Source organism: Mastomys coucha, unplaced genomic scaffold (assembly GCF_008632895.1).
Source record: "Mastomys coucha isolate ucsf_1 unplaced genomic scaffold, UCSF_Mcou_1 pScaffold17, whole genome shotgun sequence".
Taxonomy (NCBI): Eukaryota; Metazoa; Chordata; class Mammalia; order Rodentia; family Muridae; genus Mastomys; species Mastomys coucha.
Window position 1 is genome coordinate 30,877,455 of NW_022196899.1, and position 9,006 is coordinate 30,886,460.

The window sequence follows — 9,006 nt, forward strand, 5'->3', positions numbered from 1 at the left end:
TCCTGAGAACAGTCCAAGAACCAAGAAGTAACAGCCAAAACTAGTGGTTCAGGTTGTCAGGAGAACCCTCTAGTGGCTACCCAGCAGACCCCGGTGGCCTGCTGTGGAAAGCAACCCACCCTGGATCCAAGGATTTTTCGGCTGTAAAAGCCCAGAAAAATTGGGGAACGAGAGTTGCTTTTGAGGGAGGGGTAACCAATGGCAGAAGTCCTAAGACGTATGTCAACTGGGAGACGTGACTGTAAACCTTGTGGTTCCCAGAGAAGGCTGACCAGGCCGTATCTGGGAAGCTGGAGGTTCTCCCCTTGACTGATCCTATTAATTAATATGCCAGTGTCTGTGCGAGAATTATAACAGACTGGTAAATGGAAAACGTGAAACGGAATGGCTAGGTGTGCACCTGAGCAGAGGCTAACCCCCCCACCCCCCATAGACCAGGCGGGGCATGGTTCACATGGTAGAAGTTGGTATGTCCTGCGTGAGTGGTTGCAGCTGTGGCTTCAGCCCCAGCTGCAATTTGGTGGTGGTGTCTTCAGCGAGCAGCGGCAGCTTCCATAGTGAAAGCCTGCGTTAGTTGTAGCCACTAGCTGAGGGGGCCACAAACTCCCGTACTGACAACAGCTGCAGTTTCCAGTGCTGCAGCCAATCCACGAGGTCATGACCTCTGCCCGCCCAGCTGCAGGGCAGTGCAGCAGGTGGTGACACGAATCGCCAAATCCTGGGTGTTGGCACCAAGAGATGGAGGAATGTTCCCTGTGTGTGTGTGTGTGTGTGTGTGTGTGTGTGTGTGTGTATATAGGTTTTGACATAGTGGCCGCATGTAAAGGTGGGAGGTGAGCCCAATGGATTCTGGGAATATGGTGGCTGTTGCCCTGGCAACAGGTCTGTGGACCCGCCCATGCATCGCATGCTCTGATGCTAACAGCCAACACAGTCTATACTCAGATTTAGATTGCTCCTACTCCAGGTTTGCAAGGCTAGATTGTTCTTCTATCTAAGACACAGTCTTCTTGATTTGTAGCACCTAACCTGGGGTAGTCTAAGAGTTTCTGATCTATTGAACCTGGATACTGTCCAGTCTAAGAGCATTATTAGTTTTTGGGGTCTGGTGTTCTAGTGCATATTCTTTCTCTGACTGTTATTCTTTGTTTAGAATTATAGATTTTATTACCTAAAAATATTTGTTGCCCAGTAAACAAAAATTAGATTTTATTCATACTTCTGTAGCTACTCTTATAGTTGCCTTCTTTCTTTCTATTACTGTGGTTCACACCTTCTTACAAGGCTGCTTTAGTAAACTGGAACTCTAACCTCTGTTTCTTTAAGTCATCAGAACTCCAGTGCTTCCTGTGGGAGCTCAGCTGTGTCCATTTCCAGTTACATGTCCTGCCTATAGTTCAGAGTTTCATTTTCTTTTTTTTAAAAACTATAATTTTTTATTAATTAGTAAATAATTGGTAGTCTGTTTACAGTTTGCTGAAAAAAATAACACCCTTCAAAACCCACATTGTATGTTAGAAAGATGAAATGAAGCAAAATGAAAAATATGGTAATGGAAGTGACTTTTTAAATTTTTTTATTTGTTTATTTTATACTCCATATTTTATTCCCCCAACCCCGTCCATCCTTCTCCTGCTCTGCATCCTTTACCTCCTCCCCACTCCCCTGTCTCCTTTTCATGGAGAGTCATGAGAGGCCACTCTGGTCCCATGCTCTCTCAAGGCTGGTCTATGTACTGGATCACATTTAGGACTGGTATATGTTTTTGTGGAATGAACTTGATCAGTATAAAACCATGACCTGTCTCTGCTCTTCTTGCTTTAAGGTCTGCTTTGGCTACGTATAGTTTATGTTCTGTTCTGTTGTAGTTGTTGCTCAGGGTTAGGACTTGTATAGCATGTGTTACTTCCAGCTCAGGTGTTTTCTCTTCTATTTAAAGTATTTTTAAGTAAACATCAGATTATATAAATAGTTATATAAATGGTGTTGTCATACCATGAAATCAAGACATACCACAAACCAAAACATACATAGCTATTACTGCTTTCATCCAATATATTATAATCAGTACAATTCCAGAGTCCTATATGGGGTTGTATTTCCTGGTGGTATTTCTGATACAATTACTACATTTGAGTCCTAGCAGAAAACAGATGGCATTCCCAAGAAGAAGGAAGATTTAATAAAGGGATGATTTATAAAGTTTTGATCAAGATGCAAGAAGTCTGTAAAGGATAGCACAGGTACCTTACAGCTGACAACCACTAAACAAGTTCCACCACCTTAAAAGGAGATGTGGAAGGAAAGGTAAGATCCACAAAGAAAATATACCCATAAAACCACCTTGAGAGAAGGCAAATTCTGTGGCCAAGAGAGCTCTTTCTCTGCATCTTAGTCACCTTTGTCAGCACCCAATGAAAAACAAAAGAAAAGGAGAGGATTTTTTATTTATCCAGGTAAGGATTTTAAATGCAGACAGCAGTGCTAAACTATAGAGGGCACATTATTCTGTGAGATGTGCTATGATTTGTTCCCCAAAGACTCATGGAATAGAAAGTCATTCCCAGTATGATGGTGTTAAAGTAGTAGGTAATGGTAGGGTTGATGCACAGTAATTATACTATGGCTCAGGGATTACCCCATAAATGAATAAATGTTGTTTAAAGAGGCTGGGTCAGATTGTGTGGGACTGGACTACCTCCTTCTCTCTCTCTCTCTCTCTCTCTCTCTCTCTCACACACACACACACACACACACACACACACACACCATCTTCTGCACATATTCCCACTATTGTGAAGCCACCTTGCCATAAGATCCTTACATGCTCTTGAACATCCAAAACTGTGAGCTTAACTTCTTTGTAAAAGTATCAAGACTCGGGAGGTTTTGTTGTTGTTGTTGTTGTTGTTCTTGTTTTCTTAGTATACTGTTTAAACTTAAAGGAAATAAAAATATATCCCAATAAGCTTTTCTTATACCAGAACTAAAGATCCAGTCAACACTTAAAAGGAAAATGTAAGAAATGTGAGAAATTCCTGTCTTATTTTACACACTTTTCCAGGGGAAAGTGATTCTTGAAAACATTGACCACCACAGAGTTCACAGGAATAACTGAGACTTATTTTAGTGCTTACTCTGTGCTGTCCTAAAAATGACAGACATCTGAGTTTATTTATATTCATTGACTCTTCTAAATACATTTATTAATGAATCTACATACACATGATATTTAACAACTCAATATAATAAATAATTTTAGATAAATAATTTAAAACATTTTTGAGCCCTTGGGGCTTACAAAAAGAATCTTTAAAGATCCATATTTATCATCTGAAGACTAGTAGTTACAAAAGATAGTAAATAATACATCCAAAAATAAATTAAAGTTAAATATTTAAATAAATAGAAAGCCTTGTGTGTTGTAAGTAGGAGGCACATAATTATTGAGTCATTGTTGAGATGACGCTTTGACAGAAGGCTATCCATCTCCTCAGAAATTCCACCACAGTTACTGACTCATCATCGAATTGGCACTTGAATGTGTTTTCAGAGCCCTAAAAAAATAATATAAAATTTTAGGATAAGGTAGTTTACTTTACAGATAATTATTCTTCACTGAAGGTTTTTTTTTTTTTTTAATATTTATGTATATAAGTACACTGTAGCTGTTTTCGGACACACCAGAAGAGGGCATCAGATCCCATTACAGATGGTTGTGAGCCACCATGTGGTTGCTGGGATTTAAGCTCAAGACCTCAGAAGGGCAATCAGTGCTCTTAACCGCTGAGCCATCTCTCTAGCTCCTGTACTTTTAAATGCCAACTTAACTAACAAAATATAGTATTAAAACTTCACTGAAGTTTTTAGGTGTTTATTTTAACATTGGTTAAATATATTAAACATTCTCATTTCTTGAATGATCAAAATTATTGGGTTATGTGTTATTATGATACCAAATGATAAATCATAAAAAATAAAGCTTTCCAGAATTGAGTACAAATGGACAGTTGAATGAAAACACTGAACACTCCTGTAGAATCCAACTGCTTGACCTCATTTTCTCTGGTAAATGTATGCAGTTATGCATCAGTTTAGGCTTTAGGAATGAAGAAATGATACTTGTTATATGTTCTTTGCTAAATCTTAAGATTCTATTATTCTATTCTTTCCCCCAAGTCAGAATGGGAACAACCCAGAGTACGTTAGGACAAGCATCTATTGGGGAAAATTTGGAGAACTTTGTTATAAATAGATATACCTACCCTGATATCAATGCAGACGAATCACAAAGTTTGTACATGGTATAAATATTTTAAATTTGTTCTGTGGATTAGCTTTTTGGAAGCTAACCCTCTTTGCTAAAGGAGATATTTTAAATCTGTTTTTAGGTGACAAGCTGAGAAGGAAATATTTTGACAAATTTACGGAATGGCTTTTCCAAATCTGACTAATTCCTTGTAAGTCAAATGAGGCAGATTATTTCTTTTAAATAAATATTCCTTTTAAACTAAGCTGTTGTGGTCTTATATACTCTCTTTACATAGCTATTTCAATGTTCTAAAATCTTAACTTTTTAATTTTTAAAAATATGTGACCCTTGAAACTTACTTTTCTAGTTCCCATGTAGCTCTAAAGTTTGTACCATTCATTAGGGATAAACTTTCTGATGTTGGCTATAGATTTTAGAGCACCCTTCTTTGCATAGGTAAGTACTCAAGCCTTTCAACATCTAGATGGCATGTATTTCAGCCTGCTTTAAAAACATCAGATGGAAACAATGCACTGAAAATGTAGCTTTGGTTTAGAAAGCACTAGTCCACACCCTCTTGGAGGCTTGCTGCTACTGTCTCAACAGAGGCCATGGTTCTTTTGCATTTAAAAACAAAGCCCTCAAGTGGGCTCTCCCTGTCCTCCTCTTTCCACTTTAATGGCTGCCATTTTTGGAGACAAATGTTTCTGTTCTTCTACCAATACCAGCACAACTTCTGTGGAAAAGCTTTTCAGATAATTTTTCCTGATCTGATAAACATGACAGCAACAAGAGTTGCTTGTTTCTTGTGGAATTCTACTCAGTGCTTTCTTTCATATCCAGTTCTGTGCTAGTGTGGGAAGGAGCAGGGTGTGCATGCTCCCAGTTTCCTTACAGGTGATGGTAGGTGGACATTCTAGCATCATCCTGAATTCACTCGCACAGGGGTTTTAAACTTTGGCTGACTAAATGCAGGGAACTCAACAAAGACCAGAAATGGCATGCCACTTAAAAATGCATTTCTTCTCTATTTTATTTCTAGACTAGCAAGTAAAGCAACACCTTACCTTTAGTTTTATAACAGTTACTCTGATATTGCTGATGAAATTCTCAGCATCTTCCAATTGAAAGCTTTTGCTTTGAGTCAAATCTAGCACACGCTGCAGAGCTCCAAGTTCATTTTGTAGGCACTGAAGATCTTTCAATTCTGTGGCCTAGAGGAGTAATAAACTTAAGCTTCAGCTCAGTTCACCATACACTGAAGAGCCAGAAGTTAATCAGCAGTTACTCTGTCAAGAGTAGGCAGCACATAGCTTTACCATTCCCTGTTCTCAGGGTAGAGAGGGGCTGAAGTCATTAATGCCATAAATCTAGACAAGCAAAAGCTCAAAACCATAAGGTTCACATTAACTATTAGGCCACTCTAGTGAGTTCGTCTAGCTTCATTAGGTTTTGTAAAAAGTCTGTGTTTCCCTATCAAAATGCATAGCACAAGTTCAGACTGTTGTTCCAATCTATAAAGAAATCTGCAAGGTTCACATTCTACATTCTAATATCTAATTCCAGAGTTGAGAATCATAGAATGATAAAGGACAGGAATCCTTGGATGCCAACTGTCATAGACCCAAATCTTACAGACTAGGTTATCATGGCCCAGAATGATGAGTGTCAAGATATCCAGGAAGACACATTTAATATTTCTTAAATTTATACTTCTCTGCAATTACTAAAGATGAATTTTTTAAAAACCCACTTGTCAAGGCTAGAAAGATGGCTTCTAAGGTAAAGGCACTTGCCACCACACTTGATTGAACCTAAGTTCAATTGAAGTGACCCACCCACATTGTGGAAAGAGTGATCCAACTTTCATACTTCGTCCTCTGACCTCCACAGTTACACCGTGATACACATGCATCTCCACACATATGCAAATTAAATAAATAAATAGATAAATAAAATTTGAAATATATTTGTCCTGATGAAATAAAAAGTCATAATATTTGGACAGGACACTTGGGAGACTTTTTCTGATACATGTCTGAAATAATGTTTAAATATGCATATTTACATACATATAATGAGAAAGAGTATTGTCTAGTTCTATAGTACACTATGATTTCCATTACTTAAGCTGATTTAAGTCTGCAGTGAACTCGGTTATCTCCATTTTACCAAGTTTCACAATCTCTGTCTTTCCCACAACCACATGAACGGGGAGCAAGGGTAGCAAGGTCTCTCGCTCCTTTTCATTAACCACACCCTTTGAATTACATGGTTCTATTGTTTTTAAAATCTTAAATACATACCGAATGGAGGTTAAATGAAAACATCAGCAGAATTTACCACCTTACTCTTGTTTTCAATAATTATTTTAAAACTTAGATTTCTAGGAATTTCACCACTCTCTAAATTAACACGATCTCTGTTGTTTTTCTAACAATCTTTAGAGGAAGAGGTTTGACCAGACAACACATAGTTCCTGATTTGTCTGTGATTGACCTTCCAGCTTGTTATGGTGTGTTCTGGGTATTCAGTGTGGAGCTGCTTCCCTCACAGAGCTCTCTAGTATTTTACAGTTGGAGTTGAAATTTATGTGACTGTAGTTAAGCTGGGAGAGCAATCGGGCCTTTCCTTTTCATCTCCTGTAGAACAGCTAGAGGCAAAGTTCCCCTGACTCACCAGGAGTGGGTCAACAGCCACCTCTTTGCAACAGCTGCCTCTTTGTTCCCCTTAGATCCCATTTTGCTCTAGGCTTGGATTTATCCTGGGACCAGCTCTTTCTAGGACCAAAGTTGTCCATCCACTTTTGACTGTCAGGACTAGAGCAAATTTCTACCCTTGATGTAGTTCTAGGAGCTTGGGTAAACTGTTTTGTATCATACAACATTCTGCCTCCAAAGGAGACCAAAAAACCTTTTGATATTGAGAGAGAGTATCATGTAGCACTATTACAGCTCTCTAGTTCCACTGGTTAAAAAGAGACTGTATAAATCCAAAATTGTTTTAGACATCTCGGACTTTTTCTTCACTAGTAGTATGTTTACATGCTGTTGGCTAGGCAGTGTTCTGAAACCTGACAAGCGATAAGCATAGCAATTATTTAAGTAAGTATGTGAATGAGCATAGGCAACTTCCTGAGGTCATGAGAGCTAGACCTTAGCAGGGCTGGGACTCCGCTTCAGGTCATCAGCCCTAGAAGATTGGTCATGCTGTTCTCAAAAATGCAGTCATAGGAATAGTTCTTAAAACAATAAAGCATGTATAAAATGAGACTCTCTGAAGTCAATTTTGACATTTTACAAGCTAAAATAATGCATCTCAAATATCTCTAGGATAAACATAAAACAGAAATCAACACAGTCTTTAAATTATCCCAGCATCAAAATACAATTATCTTGCATTTTCTTCTCATTCCCTCTTTCCCAGCACACAGGAAAAATTTAAAGAAAACCATTTAAAAGAAGTGCCATTGTCAGGAGTTTTTTACAGAGAGATAGTGAAGAAACTTATTTTCTTCAGATGAGGTACATACATGCATGTTACTTTGAATCCATTAGAGCACCAATTGAATATAGAAACTCACTTACCTGCTTGGGCAAGAAAAATTTAAATGTGAGCATCCTGGGGAGTTTCACGTTCTTGTAATTCTGAGAAAGCATAACACATTGTTATTAAAACATGACCTTTGGCAAGAAAACTAAAGGTAATGCCTGTAGATGGGATGGACATGCACTTACCTCCATCCTGCTCAGGAGTGCTTGCAAGTCCATCAACAGCTGCTCCAGGTGTTGCTGTGCTTCCGTTGGAGAGCTTGAAGTGGGTGCACTGTTGACAAGGAGTACAAGTGTCAGTGCAACACAGGATGCGAGCTGCATGCTGTACATGCCTGCAGGACTTGAGGTCACTGTGAGTAGTGATTAGCAAGGGTGATAGGCAGCTCTTCAGCATGGGAGGCAATTTATACTGCTAATGCTGGAAAAATAATATGGGGGTGTTACAATGTTTTACATATTACACATATTTTCAAAGAGTCTACCTGTGTGGCAGAAAGCATTACCTTTGTTTTTCCTCTTCTGATGACTCTCTGGAATTTCTTTAAACCCCCATACACTGACTGAATGGATTTAGGTGAAATCCCTCTTGGTTGGGTTAGCCCACACTTAGGTGGCAGTTTTAATTCATACAATGAACGCCTTCTGTATGAAACAAATTTTCCTCTTTGGGGTGGAGACACAAAAGTAACTCATGAAAATGCTCTCTTTGTCAAAACCATCCTGAACCTGTAAGCAGCCTGTTGTGGTGGACAAACGCAAGAGGAGATAGATGAAAAGAATAAATCTTTTAGATTTGTTGATTAGACAGGAAGAATATTGGTTTCCTGTTTCAAGATGGTTTTACCTTCTTATCTACACGATGAGCTAATTGCACACAAAGTGATAGATGGCTTCATACAGTTAGCCAGAGAAATAGTAAGCTAGGACACTAAAATGCTAGTTGAGCTTTAGGTACTATTTTGTTGTTAATTGTTGTTTTAAATTTAATAACATGTTTTATCTCTGAGTGTCTTGATGCTTATTATGCTTTTTAAAAAGTATGATGTCCAACAAATTCTCAGGAAGGGTTACATCTAAGGGTGTTGGTGCTATTTTTGTATGTTTCTAGTTGCACTTTCATTTTTAAAAAATACTTTTGTGTGTGTACACACACGTGTGCATGTGTGTATGAGTATGTGTGTGCACATGTATATGTGTGTG

The 9,006-nt window shown here is 38.4% G+C and overlaps 1 protein-coding gene across 1 annotated transcript; it reads right to left on the reverse strand.

Moving 5' to 3' along the window:
• Positions 1 to 3,131: 3,131 nt before the first annotated feature.
• Positions 3,132 to 8,183, reverse strand: Il2 (interleukin 2). Its single transcript, XM_031376265.1, has 4 exons — positions 7,990 to 8,183; positions 7,840 to 7,899; positions 5,320 to 5,466; positions 3,132 to 3,557 (listed from the first exon to the last, which is right to left on the reverse strand). The coding sequence occupies exons 1-4, from the start codon at positions 8,134 to 8,136 to the stop codon at positions 3,444 to 3,446; spliced, it is 468 nt and encodes a 155-aa protein (XP_031232125.1). The 5' UTR covers positions 8,137 to 8,183; the 3' UTR covers positions 3,132 to 3,443.
• Between the last annotated feature and the right edge of the window lie 823 nt (positions 8,184 to 9,006).

Coding starts and splice junctions, on each gene's coding strand:
- Il2 (XM_031376265.1), bottom strand. CDS start 8,136: ATGTACAGCATGCAGCTCGCATCCTGTGTTGCACTGACACTTGTACTC. Junction 7,900..7,989: donor CACTCCTGAGCAGGATGGAG/GTAAGTGCATGT, acceptor ATGCTTTCTCAG/AATTACAAGAACGTGAAACT. Junction 3,558..5,319: donor TAACTGTTATAAAACTAAAG/GTAAGGTGTTGC, acceptor TTATTTTTTTAG/GGCTCTGAAAACACATTCAA.